Raw genomic sequence first — 19,646 nt, forward strand, 5'->3', positions numbered from 1 at the left:
AAAAAACAGAGGGTGATTTCAAAACGGATTTGATGGCACTTACCGTCTTTACATCTGGCTAATTTTTTGCGTGCTCTTAGGTAAATGGCTTGACCTTTAAGGAAAACTGTCGGTTTCACTCAAAACCCTCAACGAGGGCTAAAAAGTGACAGCGAGTGAAATTCTCATTATACGAGATTTGGTCATTTGGTCTATGAACAGGGGAAGTAACTTTTTAATGTAATAATTTTTAAATATTTTGTATTCTCTTTTCAAGAAAAAAATAAAAAACATAGAGTATGGCATTGTTTTAAATAAATATTTTGTTATAAATTAAGTTTTGCATAGTACTGAAATTGTAACAATTAATTGCGAAAGTAATTTATTATAATATTTGATCGATACTATTGAGAAAGCCCTTGCAGTTCTAATAACCGTGAGAGTAATAAGTTTTCGAATATTCCAACAATATTTGTGTAGAATAAAATTACTCCACTGTATAGATTTAGGCCCTAAGCATTTAAGATAGCAGCCAATCACCTATTAATTAATTATTCAATTCCTCAATTTTTTTGAAAACCTAAGCGAAGCTAGGCAGTATGCCTAGTATATATATATATATATATATATATATATATATATATATATATATATATATATATATATATATATATATATATATATATATATATATATATATATATATATATATATATATATATATATATATATATATATATATATATATATATATATATATATATATATATATATATATATATGAGATTGACAAGTCACTATACGTTGGTTGTTCGTTGTATGTCAAATGTATCTGTTTGTTCGCCAACAATAACAAATGTTAACATTATATGAACTCAATAGAAATCACAATTCAAGTAGTACGTGAGAAACAATTGCTGCACATTGAAGCACCGGGATTTATATGCACGATCCTTCAAACACTGAAATGGTTTAGCAACGTCAGCAGAAATTTTCTAAAGGTAAATTTTAATATGCTATGCATTAATTTAAGTATATAATAACGTGCAGTTGGTATTTTGTCTCTTTATACCGTTAGTTATATATGTATTTACTAATATTATTATAAATTTCTCGAATCAGACTGTAGCACAACAAGGAGTTGTAGATTTACTTATACAGCGTTTACGTCAGTTATCGGATACTTCAAACAAGGTAAAAAAAAGTAGTGTATTTTTAAGCATAGCTTCATTTTATTTTACATAAAAATATAATATTTGAATAGTTTTTTGTATCGATATGTTCGCCTACACTTTTTTTGCTACATCAAGCTTTGAGTACAGTTGATATGACCATAGAGACTTTGAGCGATGGTGATGTGACCTTTGTGGGAGTTTGATCAGAGGTGCTTTACCATACATGTACATCATTAATAACATTAACGCAAAAGTTATAGGCTCGGTATTGGTGTCTAGCGTTAGTTTTTCCAGAATTCTAGTTCTTTATCACAGTTTTCATCTACATCCGTTATTTGAACTGTTTCCCTTTTACTGGGTTAGGGTTACTAGCCTTATGTTCAACCCCCAACCTGAAATACCAGGATACTAGCTTTTGTCTGACCAGCTTGGTTGAACCTGCCATGGGTTGACACTCCCGTTGGCCTAGCTCTGGGGGTCGTCAGGGTACACAGGCTGCCAAGCCACGGCAAGGCTTTTGCACCAGTTGGTAACCATGCAAAAAACATCCCCTCCAAGTCCAAATGCAGACGTTTCAGAGGTAATGTCTTTCACGTCCTACTGTATGACAGCTAATGTTAGAAAGTAAAAACTTCACCAGCAGATCACTGGATACTTTACAAACTAAATGCTTGCACAGGATAACACCTAACACTATCTCAAATAATTACTAGGAGAGATGAAAAAGGAAGCAGTTTAAAAAGAAATTAAAAAACGAAAATGGCGATGGATGGGGCACGTTTTCAGAAGAAAAAACAAGAATGGTGGTAAACTAGACACCTTAAGAAAAAAGAAAGCAAGAAAAGCAAAGGGAGAAGTTAGGGCACACAGCGGGGAAGCAGCTGGCAGAAGTAGGAATGGCATGGGGGACTGAGAGGAAAATTGCTGGTGACCGACGAAAATCGAGGGAGCTATTTTGGCGGTCTTATGTTTCTTGGGCACAAAAAAGAAACGATGATGATGAATACAAATGTTGCGTAAAGGTGCGGCATTGTTATTAATTTAATAATAAAAAGTACTACTTATTTGATTATATGCTTTCTGATATGTGCTTCGTAGTTACAAGTAAGTCTACATTATTAATTCATTACAGTATTAATTGTTACTTTATTTATTTTCTCTTTTGTAAAGCAATAATTCAATTAGGCCACTCACAAGTCTTTAAGTAGAGTAAAAAACTATTATTGATCTTTGCAATTATTAATAAAAACTACAAGTGGACTAACCGCATATTTGACAAAGGTCAAGTGGTCAAACTTTCTTTTAAAAAAGGGCATTTTCCATAGAGTGATATATATATATATATATATATATATATATATATATATATATATATATATATATATATATATATATAGAGAGAGAGAGAGAGAGAGAGAGAGAGAGAGAGAGAGAGAGAGAGAGACTAAAATATAAGATAAATATCATGTAATCTGGATTGTATAACTGTACTTAATACAAGGGTATACTAATCTTGGCTCTAGAGGATATCGTTCTCGCTTGTTCCATTTAAGGTATTTAGTGACTACAGAATTCTACTAAATGAGCATGCGTGTTCATATTTTTATTTTTTTTTTAAATATAATTCAATTGTGAAGTATTCGTAAATGACATATTATGCAAGTCACTTAGAAAAAAAAAATAACTCATAGTGTAATATGTAATATTCTAAGAACTAGTTTTCAGTTATATTTATTCACGTTTGTTTTAGGAATGGACTACTTTTTCAAACCTCTCTGCTGGTATCATACTGCACGTGTTGCAAAATGAAAAGTACACTGAGCATCCGGACGTGGAAGAAATAATATCAGTAATATTTTATCCTAAATCATTATTCAGGGTTTATTACTAATATTTTTATTTTTTAAGATGCTTTTGATTATTACATTAATAGGAACCTGCAGATTTAATTTAAGGTATGCATCTGTTATTACAAGATTTTATTTCACTTGCTTATATATAAATATATGTATATAAATATATGTATATATATATATATATATATATATATATATATATATATATATATATATATATATATATATATATATATATATATATATATATATATTTATATATAAACATATATATATATATATATATATATATATATATATATATATATATATATATATATATATATATATACGAGAAAAATGGCCCGTTGAGGAAGGGTACAACGGGCGCTAGGCTGATAGTGCTGTCTCTTTTCTCTAAACTAAAACCAACCCACCCCCCCCACACACCACCCCCCACCCCACCCCCACACACCACCCCCACCCCAACCCCCACCACACACCACCCCCACCCCCACCCCTCACCCCCACACACCACCCCCTCCACACACCGCCCCCCCACCCCCCACCCCCCCCAAAAAAAAAACATGTCTACCGTCCCATTCAACGAAATATAATTATATACTTTTTCCAGTGTCCGCCCCCTCCCAGAAAATTCTACCCCCGCCCCCGAAAATTTCAAGTACCCCCACCCCTCTCCGGGGAGGAAAAAGTCTGAAAGAAACACTGAAACCAACCCACCCCCCCACACACCACCCCCCACCACCACCCCCCCCCCACCCCCCACCCCCCATCCCCCCCCCCACCCCCCCACCCCCCACCCCACACCCCACACACCACACACCACCCCCCCCACCCCTCCACCACCCCCCACCCCCAAAAAAAACATGTCTACCGTCCCATTCAACGAAATATAATTATATACTTTTTCCAGTGTCCGCCCCCTCCCAGAAAATTCTACCCCCGCCCCCGAAAATTTCAAGTACCCCCCACCCCTCTCCGGGGAGGAAAAAGTCTGAAAGAAACACTGAAACCAACCCACCCCCCCCACACACCACCCCCCACCCCCCTCCCCACCCCTACACACCCCCCCCCCTCCACCCCCCCCCCCCCCCCCCCAACCCCCCCAAAAAAAAACATGTCTACCGTCCCATTGCAAGAAAACCACTTTTTAGATTAGACACATTAATTAGGCTGTAATTTTATTATAGAGTATCGATGAGGAAATTTCTTTTGAGTAGGGGAGGGGGGGGGGGGGGGGCTCAGACGTTCTTACGCGGGGGGTGGGGCTTCGCCCCTACCCGAAGAATTGTATGCAAGAAACTCTTCACGCAAACCATTTAGATTAGACAACATTTCCTTTTTTTCAATGTTTACGCGATAATCAATGACGTCATATTACTGTGTGCACTCTCTGGTTTGAGATTATGTTCTACTCTACGCTAAATGTGTCGACGTCATATTTCGTTTTTCGAATTACTGTGCATGTTTTTATTTTGCTTGTGTTTTCTCTAGAGCGTTCTTGTCAGACAGAGCGTTCTTGTCAGACAGAGCGTTCTTGACAGACAGCGAAACTATTATTATAGATATATATGTCGTCCGTTGGTCTATCTGTAGTCATAGATCACTTCTAACTGACACATTCCTTTCAAAGTTGGCACTTGGGTCAAGACTTGTAGATCAGTGGTTCCCAACCTTTTTCGAGTGGCGACCCCCATAGATTTAAAAAGCCGAAATTAGTAGGGAAATTAATAAGCACTAAAATATTTTCTAGTAGACTTTCAATATGAACAACTTTTGATAACTGTTTTAATAACATGAGTAAAATTGCATACTATTCACTAAACCTTCGTGGTTAAGTTTTTAATTTTTAAAAAAAAATTGTTAACGCCAACCTATGTCATTGTAATTATCTTAATTTTGTTTTTAATAGAAGAATAGAGTTGAAAATATATTCTCGAAATGTCAATCAATTTTACATTTGGGTATGAATGGTGAATACTACACCAAAAGTGTGTCTGCAGTTTTTCATCTTACTCGGAATCATTCTGCAATTCAAAGAATTCATCTTGTAATTCATCGGGAATGCTGGCAACATCGAGGGAAGAAGAGAACGGGTAATGCGTAAATGCAGATTCTTCTTTTTTTCAGCTCAGAGAAATAGCGATGCTGTTCGTTTTGAAGAGATTCAAGATGCCCAGAAATCGCTTCTTTCAAAATTTAAAATTATCTCATAATCAGATTCATCTACCACACCGCACAGTTTCTCAAATTTACAATATTTCCAAGATTAATTTTCTTTACTGATTTTGCAGCTTTGATAAAAATGCCCCGAGATTATCATGGAAAGTTATAATATTCGTTCATTTTCCCTGAAGCTTCAGGTTAAGCTTATCTTGATGTTCGAACACATCTGCTAGGTATGATACTCTCTTCAACCACTCTATGTCGTTTTAAGTATACCAACAGGTCTTGTTTCCTTTGCACTTCCAAGAACAATCTGATTACAGATTTCAATTCAAAAACACAATTTACAACAATTTGTTTGACAGCCAGCGTACTGTAGTGTAGAAGAGCAGAACCTCGTGATCTATATTGTTTTTGCTCAGTTCTTTGAAGGCCCCAGATTTTATATAATTTACGACTTATACTAGCAATGGACTCTTGATGTCGATTGGTTAGGGCAGTGGTTAGGGAGCTAAATCTTTTCTGTTTTCTGAAAGCCCGATTTTGAGCTAAACATAGATGGCGCACCATCCGTACTAACCCCAACAGCCGTTCTAACCCATTTTAATCATCCAGTTTCAAAAAAAGGTATTTATTTTCTCCATGCTATCTTCACAAAAGAGCAACTCTTCTTTGCTATCATCCGCATGAATATAGACACAGACCAACAACTGCGAACTTGAAAAGCAAACAACGGTGAAAGCTTCATTTCAATAAAAATGTGTTATTTAACATTTACGTACATGCAGCGTTTGATGAGATTTTCTCCTATTGTTTTTTTTTTTTGTTTGGCATTTTCTATCGCGACTTCATTTGATGCTTGCACTAATGCTGGTGAAAACTTCCTGTTCGATCAAGTCTCTGGCGTTTGCAACTAGCTTCTTACCGACGAAAGAACTCCATGTATTTTTTGGTATGTTCCGAATGACTCGTCTCAAACGACGTTTTAGTTTTGAAGATTTCATAGATTCGTGACTGAGAACAACTTTGTACAGTGCGCTTTGTTTCTTCCAGTGATGTTAATGAAGCCGAATTTTAAAAAAAAATGCTTCTAAATATTTATGTTTTGTTTCAAATTACTAACCCTTTGAGCCCTGGCCTCCCTTGCCTAGTTTCTCCCATTACCTGAGCTCCCAGGGAAAAACCAATTTTCACTTATCTGCTTCTAACTTTGCCTATAACTTTTGAACCGTTTGAGATAATCATACAAAATTTTGTATCCAGACTCAGGATCAAACATCAAAGCAGAAAGATTCTGAAATTCTTTATTTGTTTACAATGTATGAACAGAAAAATGTATGTAAAACGAACACGTAATTATTGTTTTGATAGAACATAGAAGAAACAAATTTATATTTAATAATTGTTTTTTTATTATTGATACCTGGCCATACTAGTTCATAGACAGAAGTCCACTTTTGTGTGATAACTTTCAAAACAGTTATCACTGCCGGACCCGATGCAAAGAAAAACTTCGCATGTTTTACTCCAGTAAACAGTTTTTTTTTCGTTTCGGCAAGTCTTTGTCATTGGCACCACGTGCATCATAACGTACTAGAAAAGTTTAATTGTCACTGTCAATTTCAATGTCACTGAGTTCAGTCTCAAATTCAACGTCACTATCATCATAATATAGACCAGGAATATTATCTTCTTCATCAGAATCAATAAGTAGATGTATTGCCTGAAATGCAGTCATTCTACTTCTTTTGTTGATATTTCGGTCTTTTGCTTCATCTTTTGCACCAACTTTATGTGCTGATGTCGATGGCCGTGGCTCAACTTTTCGTATCAGCGGCATTGCTACGAAATGTAAACACTTTCACTTTTCCTAAAATCTATTTTTAGAATCATAATCACGCACTAAAAAGACATATGCGCAGTTTTAGTCAGTATTCCGCTAATTATATTTAATTAGATGGTATACAGGCCGCTAGGAATATGACGCTAGATCATCGGGCCGGAAAACCGGCTTTTCGGACATATATGCCTAATGTTGAAGCCGGTTTACCGGCCTGGCGGGCTCAAAGGGTTAAGGTATAGTATACCAGTTGGCGACCCCCCAGAAAGACCTTCGCTACCCCCAGGGGGGTCGCGACCCCCAGGTTGGGAACCCGTGTTGTAGATAATGCAAGCTGTCGTCACATTTAACTAAATTCCACATGTTTAATAATGTTATATGAATTAATAAACAATTTCTAAAATTAGAAGCTATCTAACTATTATTATTATCACTATGATACACACATTGTCAAGTTAAATTCGGCGCGTAATAGTTTTTAGTAATGCAACTCTATTTTATTAAACATTTGAATTACTGAAAAGAAAACTGCATACACAATAAACGTTTAAATAACAAGTTTTAAAGTATAGAGGAAATTTTGTTAGCATGCAGAAAATCGAAATCGAGACTTTCACAGACGTTTTACACCTCCCTCAGTCAGAAAAACATATTTTTACAATTTTGATATTATTTCCGTGAGTGTAGCCTATGTGTGTGTTTGTCACTATTCACGATAACATGGGTACCATTACAACATTTCATATATAATTATTATATAAAATAGGTAGTTTTGTGTCAACTTTTTAGCGATTTCTGATAAATGGCTGGAAGTGGAACTTATTCTCCTTTTGTTTATTTAAAAGCCTATAACTTCAGTACTTTTTTCAGAGAGATAAACGAAATGTCTTACATAAGTAGAAAATTTACTTGTCTTTCTTCTGTCAAATAAAAAATGAAGTTATAAAGTACTAATGATATTACGCAATATTATACACATGATCTTTGCCGTTCCAAGTTGTAAAATTAATAAATAATATACTAAGAACAGCACTGACAAAAAGAATTTCTGTTTTTATTGACAGCTGAAACACATTCTGAATTAGTATTTTATTAAATTAACCAACTAGTATTTTGAAATATACATAAACCTTCTCTTCAAATATATTATCTCAACCTCCTGAAAACATTTTTAAAATCTCTAACTTACAATTCAGATTTTTTTTAAAATTTGTATACAATGCAGTTAATGTTAAAGTGTGTTACTGATAAAGATCCAGATGCAACAACCGACATTAAACTATTGCACGTGTTTATAGACAACAGCAAGCGATCATGGTTTCCAGAAAAAGGTATTTTCTCTATTCAATCTATAAAGTCTACAACGTGTGTATGTGTATCTTCTTAAATATATTATTCGTTTAGTTCTTAATTACCTAGTTAACGTATGTTGATAGTGTACAACCATAGTGACTTGGACGATAGCAGCAATTTAAAATAAACAAACAAAGATCATAAAATGGTCAATATAGATTTGATTTGTAACATTATTTTTTGCCTGATATTTATAACTAGCAATGCACACTACAAATTCCATTTGATACTTTTTAATAGTAAGCTAACATTTTAAAATTTAGATTTCATTGACAATAAACTTAGCTATGTAAATAAACATGTGGGTTGTTATTTTTAAAAAAAAGCAATTTCAATTTAAACAAATCTATATTTTAAAAAAATAGATGATGCACAAATGTGTATTCAGGGAATCTGTCAAGCTATTGAAAATAAAAGCAGATCGTACAAGGATTTTAACTTGGCATCTTGGATAAAAATTCTGACGAAAATGTGTCGCAAAGCTAAATTAATTTTTGAGGTGAGAATTATTATTTACAATAGATGTTGTCAAGAGGCTTAGTGACTTTCAATTTGGCTCCCCACTCATTCACTCACTCACTCACTCACTCACTCACTCACTCACTCACTCGCTCACTCACTCACTCGCTCGCTCACTCACTCGCTCGCTCACTCACTCGCTCACTCACTCACTCGCCAACTCACTAACTCACTAACTAACTAGCTAACTAGCTAACTAACTAACTGTTACATTCTGCGCTTTAATACATTGCAATGGGTTTCATTTCTAAGTGTTAAAAGAATGATCTATATACCAAAGATTAATCATTGCAATTTTTGTTGACGAAAACAATGTGTCGGATACACATTTGTAAAGATGGCTATAACGTAACTAGCTCTTTAAAAATATTACACAATCGTACAATATATTTTAGTACAATTCGTTTCTTTTCAAGGTGATAAAGGTTATATATTCACAAATTCAGTGTACATCCTTGCAATTTTAGTTGGCGAAAAAGCATTGCCCTCCTTGCACCATCTTGATAACGCAAACGCACAAAACACTTTGATGCAATTGTTTTCTTTTTTAAGATTTAATGTTTATTATTTCCCCAATCTAGTGTAAACTCGTCCGATGTTAACGAAAAAACGCCCCCCCCCCCCTCACCTAGGAAAATCTGGCAAGCGCTTTATTCCAGTCACGTTTTTGTTAAAGATATGCCATATTTTACAGTTTAACAATTAAGGTAGAAAACAGTTAAATTAGTGTGTAAAGTTTTGTAGCCATTACATTGCTTAACTTACACTGTTTGTAATTCAAAACTGCAGTATAAAATCAGTTCTAAAAATGTAGCCCACCTTGTTGGCGCCTTTAGGGTCGGCGCCCGGGTCAGCCTTTTTCTTAGCTACGCCTCTGCATGTGTGTAATATATTACTTTTTTGGATTAAATTTCAATTTTCTAACGTTCTAATATATCCTTACAGATTTTAGACTCCGAACCGCTTGACTGTTTGTATGATGGCATAAGCTCCACAAACATAACGGAACAAGAAGCTGCTGCAGATTGTTTGTTGGCTATTGCTGAGAAAATTCCTGGAAATTTTAAAATTTGTGAAAACGAACGCATTATGTCTTTACTTGAGAAAATGCAAATTTGCGGAACTCACATTCTAGAGAAGAAAGCAGTCTCGATTTTATGGCTCGTAAAACGGGACGCAATAATTATTCAGAACAAAGAAGGTATAAGGAAATTTAAATTATAAAACAAGTTCAATATTCACATATAGTATTACATGTATAAACTTTTTGTGATTTGCATATAGATTTAGCGTTATATTGTTTTAGAAATGGTGGCAGTATATCACAGTAGATAAAAAGGAAACATTGTATTTTTGTTTAAGAAATCGTGTCTCCAAAACTTCCTGAGCACTGGAAAAAGTCCACATCGCTAGGAAAAGGAACGTACGGATGTGTTTATCTCTTAAAAGATTTAAACAAACCAACGTCTAAAGAGTTTGCATTAAAGATAATGGAAACGTTTGACGGAATATTAGAAAATCAGGTAAAGTTTTTTAAATGTCATAACAAAGTAATTCAATTACACAGAATAACATTTGTATTTGGTCGTTTCTTTAAATTAGAAAGCATAGCAATTTGACTGTAAGATTCCTACAATAAATTAAATATTCAGAAAAACATTTGAAATGCAAATAAAAATTATCATATTGGAACCATTAAAAAGCATCGAACACTCTTTGTTTTGTGTGTACACCATTTGTTTAATGTGTTTTGAGTTATCAAAAGTTTTTTTTTACTTAAGTGATGCAAATCTATACATTTTCTTATATCTACAGAAAAATGCCGAGTTACAAATTTTGTTGAAAGTTAGCCACCATAGACTTATTAGTTATTTCGGATTTCAAAAGAAAGGAAACAAATTATACCTGTTTTTTGAATATATGCCTATGGTAAGTTTTTATCACAAATATTTATAACAATTTGTGCACTTTAAACCAATATAAAAATGCTTTCGATAAAAAAAAAGTAATAAAAAAGTAATAAAGAAAGGAAACCAGTTTAAGCAAAAACATCATGCTGTAAATAAAATAACTGAATATATAATCATTACTTCTGTGAGATTATATTTAAAATGTAGATAATATTGAGATTTTAAAACAGATTAAATGTACGTTTAATTTATTTTTAAATTTTTACTTATATATTAGGATTGATTTATTTAAAAAACTAAAGTAAAAAGACAAATTTTGTTTTATACACAACAAATTATTTTAGGGGTCTTTAAAGTCGTATATAAAACAAGAGAATGGCCTCTCTGAGAAAAAGCTCAAAGTATTCGCTCGGCAAATCCTTGAAGGACTCAGTTTTCTACACAACCAAAGTACGCCAATTATTCACAGGGATATAAAAGGTTGATTGTTTATTAATTATTTATTACACACGCTTGACAACAATATAATTGAAATCAATTGTGTAATTGTCTAAATATCGACGATAGCATTTGCGTTTTCAACAATCTCACATATTATTATACACAACGGCACTATAGATATAATAGATATAATAGAACATAATAAGTTTTTAATTGTTTAAAATTAAATAAATTACTTAAAAGTAGTAACATTATACTAAACGATACATTAAAAAAAGTAACTAGTAAGACTTACGTTCTATCGGAAAAGAGAAGTATAGTTTACCTGTTACAGTGATATCGGCAGATGGAGAGATAGTGTGGTAAGCAAAAGCACATACGTCATTAGAGTTAATATTGATAATATATTTTTCCCAATTTATGAAAATTAATCACTGAAAGTATATAATACAATAACTGATAAGTAACACACCAAGTCACATTTTAATGATTAAGGTTATTTCAAAATTGATTCCAAGAAAACTTATGTCTTAAAATATGCAAACATGTATAGAAAACATGGTTATAAAAGCACTTTATATTTTACAGGTGACAATGTTTTACTAGAAAATGAAAACAGTGTAAAGCTAGCCGACTTTGGATTATCAAAAATGCTGACTAACTCAAATCCAGCTAAAACGCATAATGCCGGTACAACAAAGTGGGTCGCTCCTGAAGTATTAAATGGGACAGATAATACACCCTATGATTGTAAAGCTGATATTTGGTAAGAATGTTTGTACTTAGAAGCCCACTAAATTTGAACATTTTTAGTTTTTAAGGGTAGACCGCACGGGTAAAAAAAATGTAACACATTTCTGGGTGTTTAATAAATATATTTGTTAATAATTGTTAAGTTTTAGACAAAACTAAATTTGTTTTGTACAATTATGTACACAAACTAGGGGGTGGCGCTAAATACAAATCAAATTATATACTTAATGTACAAACGTATCTATACAGGGTATAATGCTAAATGTACGTGGAATGTTTCATTCTTGTATGACAAAGGGTTCCAAAAAAAGCCTTATTAATTTAAATGTTAATTTTGAGAATAAAATTGCAAAATTGAGAAAACGTGAGAAGAAGGGCGGAAAAAACATCGTGCGTTTTCTCTTATAGAAAACTTTAAAAAAGGGTGCGCTTACGCTTGGTGTCATCCGTACGCCGGGGGCGTCCAAGGCGCCCATGTTGCAGTTTTATCGATGAACAAGTAGTACCCATGCAGGTTGCGCAATCAACGGATCCCTTGCACTCAGGTAGCAGCGGTTATCTCGGGGAGCCCAACCTTTACTCCTGCTGATGCGCTGGAGGAAAACCCCTTGTTAGATTTGGTAATCGATTTGAGAAGCTTTTCGTATTCCTAGTGGATGACGCTCATTAAAACGAATATAGGCGCCATAGTGTTCATGCTGGAGCCCGGGGCGCACCAGGTTACACTACCGCCCGGGGCGCCGGCAGATGCGCCTGTGCAATTATATAGTAACACAGACCCGTCGCGCCGGATATCCAATCAACGGACCCCAGATGCTAAGTTGCCGCTGAGAAAATATGGATGGCAAACCGCACTGCCTTACTGCTGGGACCCACCATCCGAAATCAAATTTAAAAAAATATGCCAGAAACCTTACTAAATTGCAGAGTTTCTTTCAGGTACCTTTCTAGAAAAATATCTTGGAAAAAAACACTACCATGCAGTATTCATAACAACTTTCCAAAGTTTCTTGGTTATTGCTAGAAAACCAAAAACTTATAGTTTTAATAGCGCCACATTAGAAAAGATAAATTAGATCAACAAACAAATTGTCATTAAAGTAGAAAAAAATGTTTACAAACGTTAGACTAAGCTTGTAAAAACACTGCCCGTGCTTGTTATTTTAAAAAAATGGTTCAATTTTTATTAGTATGATGGAATTTCAGGGAGGGCTGATTGTTAGGAGAGAGGTGTAGGTAATTTCACGGTCAGTTGATGTTTGCATCGATCCATGTACAATCTCACAAAAAAGTCGAAATGTATTTATAGGCTAATTCTCTCAATATAGTGTTGTCATTACGGATGGGCCCTGTTCGACCACCCCCCCCCCCCACTTCCCATACCGAATGCCACTGTCTGTAGACTGGGAGCCTTTTTGGAACTTGTTATTATATCTAGAGTAGAAAAAAAAAATGTTTATTTCCATTTTCTTATAAAATTATCTACATAAAACAAATATTACATTTCCAATGAAAAAGTTTAAATCTTTTATAGAGTGATGAGGGCCCCAATGTGCCTTAGGCCCATATGCCTTGCTTACGCTAGCTTTACGGTAGCTCAACCACTGAAACGAGCAGTCCTTTGAAGAAGCAATCGTGTTATTTTTAGGTGATTTTAGACACACTCTGCCAGTTATATGGCGTTCAACATCGGCCAGTGAGCTTGATGCGTGTCTGAAATCATCTGTTCTATGGCGACATGTAAAGAAATTAACCTAGAAAATCAACATGCGTGTTCAACTTCAATATGATTATCAACCTAGCTTTTTGCAAAGCAATAGCTTGATATTGGGAATGGGAAGAGGGCAGTTGACAGCTCGTTACAATATGTCACCTTGACAGAAATCTTTTGCAACATGATATCAAGTCAAGACGACTTAATTGAAAATATTTTCACAAATATCTCACAGAAGTTTGAAGAACATCAATGGCTTAGCGAAAGTGCCATATTAGCTGCTACAAACAGCTATGTCAACGCTTTTTTAAAAAATGTAAATTGAATGTCATAATTAGTCATTTTTAAAATGACTTATAGCTTCAATAAAAATGTAAATTAAATGTTTTCATTTATATATATATATATATATATATATATATATATATATATATATATATATATATATATATATATATATATATATATATATATCAGTATATTTATATATAATATATGTCAGGAATAAAACTATGATTTATACCTTTGGAATATAAGCTCTATTGTTCTGCAATTAAAACTCTTTAAACTAATACAAATCTCCACTTTTCTATGTATAATTCCAGGAGTCTGGCCTGTACTGTGGTGGAAATGGCCACAACAAATCCGCCATGGCCTGACCACACACCAGCGCAGCACATGTTTCAACTGGGAAATGAGAAAAAACCCGAATATGCACTGCCGGTTATTTTTTCTCAAGACTTGGAAGATTTTTTAAATAAAATGTTTCAATATGATCCTAATAAAAGAGCTTCAGCGCTTGAACTCTTAAATGACTCGTATGTTAAATGGACGGTGGAATCTTCAACTGAATAGAATCTTTAAAAAACATCTTGAACATTTTTAAATTTTCAAATATCATTGAAATAAATATACGAATATCCTGTTTATGCTTTAATGTATTGTTTATCGCTTTATGCATTTCTTATTTTAATTAAGATATAAAACGTTAACTCAGAAGTAAGTGCATTTTACAATAGAAAATATGGTTTGCCAATGAGAAGTTAGATAGTATTTTTTTTTTGTTTCTTAAAATGTGCACTTTGTATTATCTTGTTTGGTGTTACATTTAAACTAATCCTGATATAAAGTGAATGTCCAGTCAGGCATCCTTTATAATAAAGCTAGTTTATTCTATATAATAGTTTCGCTGTCCGTCTATCTATCTTTCTATCTATCTGTGTATCTATCTATGTATCTGACAAGAACGCCATAGAGAAAACACAAGCAAAGTAAAAACATGCATAGTAATACGGAAACGAAACAGTGGATCATATAGTAGAAAACAATCTCAAGCCGGAGAGTGCACACTGTAATATGACGTCATTGATTCTCGAGTGAACATTGAATTAAAAAGACAATTTTATCTAATCTTAAAAGTAGTTTGCTTGAAGAGTTTCTTTCATACAATTCTTCGGGTATAAGCGAAGCCCATCCCCCGCGTAAGAACGTCTAAGCCGATCCCCACCCCCCCAAACTCAAAAGAAATGTCGTCTTCGATACTCTTTAATAAAATTACAGCCTAATTCATGTGTCTAATCTAAAAAGTGGTTTGCGTGCAGAGTTTCTTTCATGCAATTCTTCGGGTAATGGCGACATTAGTGTTTAATAATCTTTCAGATTTTTTCCTCACCTGAGGGAGGAACTTTTTCTAACCTAAAAAGTGTTTAGCGTGCACAGTTTTTTTCATGCATCTCTTCCGGTATTGGCGAAGCCCTGCCCAGGTTCTTCCTTTAGTTTGTATGATCTATAAATGCGACCAGTGTTTCTTTCAGACTTTTTCCTGCCCGGAGAGGGGTGGGGGTACTTGAAATTTTCGTGGGCAGGGGTAGAATTTTCTGTGAGGGGGCGGACGCTGGAAAGAGTATATAATTATATTTCGTTGAATGGGACGGTAGACATGTTTTGGGGGTGTGTGCGGGGGGGGGGGGGGGGGGGGGGGGGGCGGATCCTCCTCCTCCCAAGTGAAGTTGCCTGAAAGCAACTCTAAATGCGACTTTTGCGAGATTAGGTGCATGGTTTAGGGATATGCCTATGACTATATTTTGTATAAATTAAAGTACCAATTCTGGATAAAAATCCGTTTTCAATGTCATTTTTTGTTTCCGGTTAAATTGAATGAAGGTGGTGTTTTTGGTTTTAGTTTTAGTTTAGAGAAAATCGACAGCACTATCAACCTAGCGCCCGTTATATCCTTCCTCAAAGGGCCATTTTTCTATTTATTAAATACTCATTTGTTAAAGTTGTATTTTACTTTGATTTTAAAACATATTGAAAAAAGGTGGCTTTATTTAATTATAAACAATAGTTGTTTGGTTAAAACATATATTTGTTGAAATGTTTATTTACGTCGATAGCTTAATTGCAAGTCCTGGAGAATTGTGTATTACAGTGTAAAAATATTTTAGTTAGTTTTTTTATTTTGCTAATTTTTAAAGTATTTTTTTTTACTTGTATGTCTTTTAACTGGTATTTTATTTAGCTAATATGTTTACGTTTCTGTTGTAACTGTAAAGCAAACCATGGTTACCAATCAGGGGGATACTTTGTAATTTATATGGTTGCGACCCCTGAAGGACTATACCTGTTGATGTATTCTTTATGTTCTTCTGTGATGTGACCTGTGGGACACTGGGTAGTTGTACCTGTGTCTGCGGCATCCAAACCCAAAGCTGCTATTTACACGGACCGTGCAGTTGCTTAATTAACTTGTAGACATAATGAAGGTATTATGAGTTATATTTTTTAATATTTGTTTTGTATTATTCCTACTAGTGCTGCATGTTGCTAGACTAGTTAGGTGAAGTATTTATAATTATAATACTTGTTGGCAGTTTTATGTAATGGCAGTCACCTTCTATGTTATTACAATCGTGTATTTATGTTATTGCCTACACGTGGTGGCGTAGTAGTATTCAGAAACGTAACGTTTTGTTGTTAAAATTTGTTTAAGGGCTATATACTGTAACAACACTGTAAAACACTGTAAAACACTGTACCAACACTGTACCAACACTGTACCAACACTGTACCAACACTGTACCAACACTGTACCAACACTGTACCAACACTGCACCAACACTGTACCAACACTGTACCAACACTGTAACAACACTGTACCAACACTGTACCAACACTGTACCAACACTGTACCAACACTGTACCAACATTGTTCAACACTGTACCAACATTGTACCAACACTGTATCAACACTTTACAAATACTTATACAAATACTGTACCAATCCTGTACCAATACTACATTACTGTACAAATAAGGTACATTAATTCGCCATATACTAATGTGTATATGCAATAAAGCCAGGATCTATCAGAAACAACGTCATCTGGTTTCTGTGTTATCTCTCAGTGACAGCCCTAAAAAACGCTACACCTCAGTGGGTGACATTCCACCACATCCCCACTGTGGCAGTGTTACATAACCTAATTCGCTGAATTGATATATTTATTCTTGAATGTTTTAAATTCTGATTATACTTTCATATTTGACATTTCTTCTGTATTTATTCGGAGATCGGTGTTTTTACAAACATGTTTTTTATAACATGATTTTCAGTTATGGATATATAAACAAAGAAATAAAAAAAAACAGTTTTTTATAAATTGTATAATATGTAACACTACGAATGAATTGCAGTAGTTTTAAACTTTGAATTATGATTCGCTTTTCTGATAATTATATATTGTTTGCATTGTACTTGTATTTAATTGATTTTAATTAAATAATTTCTGCCATAGCATTTTTGTTTGTTTATTACATTAGGAAAAAACAAGAGTGATGAAATTTACCATGTAGTCATCAAATATGTCTTTTAAGCTAAGTTAATATTTTTGTGAAGTTAGTATGTTCAATACAAAGCTGTTTGCAAAGTTAACAATAAGACTTTTCTTTTGCTTACACCTACATTATTATAAAATAGCTTAAATATAATTGTTATAATTGTTAAGCTATTAAATTAAAAAAAAATAGTATCACTGTAATTGTTCCTCTATTCTGTCTGTTTAGCTTTCTGTCTGTCTGTCCTGAACGCCCTTGAGAAAAACTAAGGAAAGCTGAAAGTTGCACATTGAAACGAAACTTCCCAAAACAACACGAAAAAAAATGATGTAATTGATTCTAGAGTAAACAAGTGTAAAGCCAAAAAAAAAAACCAAATATAATAATGACGTCATCCATATTCGATAATAAAGACTAACATAATCGCCTCTTTAGAAAATGTATACTTTTACCAGTGTCAGCACCCCCCTGGAGAATTTAATCCGCCCCTCACAGAAATTTTTACTGCCCCTTCTGCGGACGAAAAAAAAGTCTGAAAGAAACACTATCTGCATGATTGATGTTTAGAAACAAAATGTAGGAAACGAGTATAGATTTTAGAAGTAGGGTCTAACTCTCGTCAGTATAATCTACAAATGCGACAAATGTTTCTTTCAGAATTTTTCCCCCGATTTGGGGCGGGGAAAGAGGGTGGGTTCACTTGCAACTTCAATTTTCTAGTGTAAATAAAACTTGTAAAGTACTAAATAATTAATGAAAAAACGTTTTAATAGCAAACTTTTATGTAACAATGCCAGAGGCGTAGCGACCCTTCCCGGCGCCCGGGGACAAACTTTCGATTTGCACCCCCCACCTCGAACTTTTCATTTGCACCCCCCCCCCCTCAAAATTTTCGATTTGCATTTCCCCCCGCGAACTTTTTTGCACCCCCCCCCCCTCAAACTTTCAAGATCAGCGCCCGGGGACATATGTCGTCCCCCGCCCCCCCCCCCCCCCCCCTCGCTACGCCTCTGAACAATGCACTAAACAGAAAAAAATAAATTATACCCTACTATTGAAATAACTGTAACGAAAAGCGTGGGTCTCTTCCTAAATATTAGTAAAGGTATCCAATAGACAGTAAAGTGACCGACACTTTTCCTTATAGTTATTTAAATAGTAGTGTTTAATTTATTTTCTCCTTTTAAAGGCTTGTTATTAAAACGTTTTATATGAAATGTTATAGTATAAAAATTAATACTTTGTGCTTTTGGAATGTCAGTTGGGAATTTCCATAATTATATGTTGCAAACAAAATCGAAATACAGAGGAGAAATTAACATGATCGAGCTAATACCTAAAGTAAGGGATGTAGTAATTTTTTAATATACAAGCCTATAAAACTTTTCCTTAAGAATGCAATTGTTTTAAAAAAATACAGCTATTGTCAGCTTCTAAGTAAGAATGAAATGAAATATTTATTTGGTAATTTCCGAAGCTTAAGTACTATTTGGCAGATAGTTTCAATATCTTAAAGCTATACATCAGTAATACTTCATTTCTTTACTTTCGTCAAATGTAAGTTACCGATTTGAGAGAGAATATTGTTAGCTTTAATCATGCAATTTGTGTTGCACCGGATCATTTGGGAAAATTTTAAAATATAGTATATTGAATATTTTGTCTAGAAAATTTGTCTTAACATGGTTCTTAATTTAATCTCCTACTCTTACCCTAACTACGTCCTAAGCTTTGTCTACTAACATTTACTACAGTTACACTTCTATGACAAACTCTAACACTACATTTAATTACAACTTCTACGTCTTTCCCCTTGCTACTGTCTAACTGCTACCTAACTGCTGACCCACGCTTCACTGCCCATCTGCCGTCTCACTTGACCGGTCATCTCCTGTATTTCTATTGGTCTAACTAAAAAACTTATGGTCTGTTTCTGCTATATTCTACTTGACATCTATAACCTAAACTTGCGTCATCACAATAGACAGGCAATGTGTTTAGAAAGATGGGAAGCTTAGAAGTGTATACACAGTCAATAAGATGGTGAAAGTAATCTAATATCAATACTATTGAAATTAAAACCGCCTTATACAGGATGCCGCG

At 34.2% G+C, this 19,646-nt stretch overlaps 1 protein-coding gene across 3 annotated transcripts in view; it reads left to right on the forward strand.

The window, feature by feature from the left end:
• The window catches only part of LOC131937671 (alpha-latrotoxin-Lt1a-like), a 43,003-nt gene extending 28,372 nt beyond the window's left edge, over window positions 1-14,631 (forward strand). For 2 of the 3 annotated variants that reach the window (XM_059295271.1, XM_059295270.1), the window contains exons 6-16: window positions 862-980; window positions 1,102-1,173; window positions 2,905-3,003; window positions 8,242-8,347; window positions 8,735-8,868; window positions 9,834-10,089; window positions 10,251-10,411; window positions 10,704-10,817; window positions 11,143-11,278; window positions 11,828-12,005; window positions 14,312-14,631. In XM_059295271.1, the coding sequence (XP_059151254.1) occupies window positions 862-980; window positions 1,102-1,173; window positions 2,905-3,003; window positions 8,242-8,347; window positions 8,735-8,868; window positions 9,834-10,089; window positions 10,251-10,411; window positions 10,704-10,817; window positions 11,143-11,278; window positions 11,828-12,005; window positions 14,312-14,561 (1,625 nt within the window). In that variant the 3' untranslated portion in view covers window positions 14,562-14,631. The remainder of the gene's footprint in view (window positions 1-861; window positions 981-1,101; window positions 1,174-2,904; window positions 3,004-8,241; window positions 8,348-8,734; window positions 8,869-9,833; window positions 10,090-10,250; window positions 10,412-10,703; window positions 10,818-11,142; window positions 11,279-11,827; window positions 12,006-14,311) is intronic. The other variant, XM_059295272.1, reaches the window with a different exon arrangement.
• Window positions 14,632-19,646: the final 5,015 nt, after the last annotated feature.

The sequence above is a fragment of the Physella acuta genome, unplaced genomic scaffold (genome assembly GCF_028476545.2).
Source record: "Physella acuta isolate Inbredline_101_S28 unplaced genomic scaffold, ASM2847654v3 ptg000218l, whole genome shotgun sequence".
Classification (NCBI taxonomy): domain Eukaryota; kingdom Metazoa; phylum Mollusca; class Gastropoda; family Physidae; genus Physella; species Physella acuta.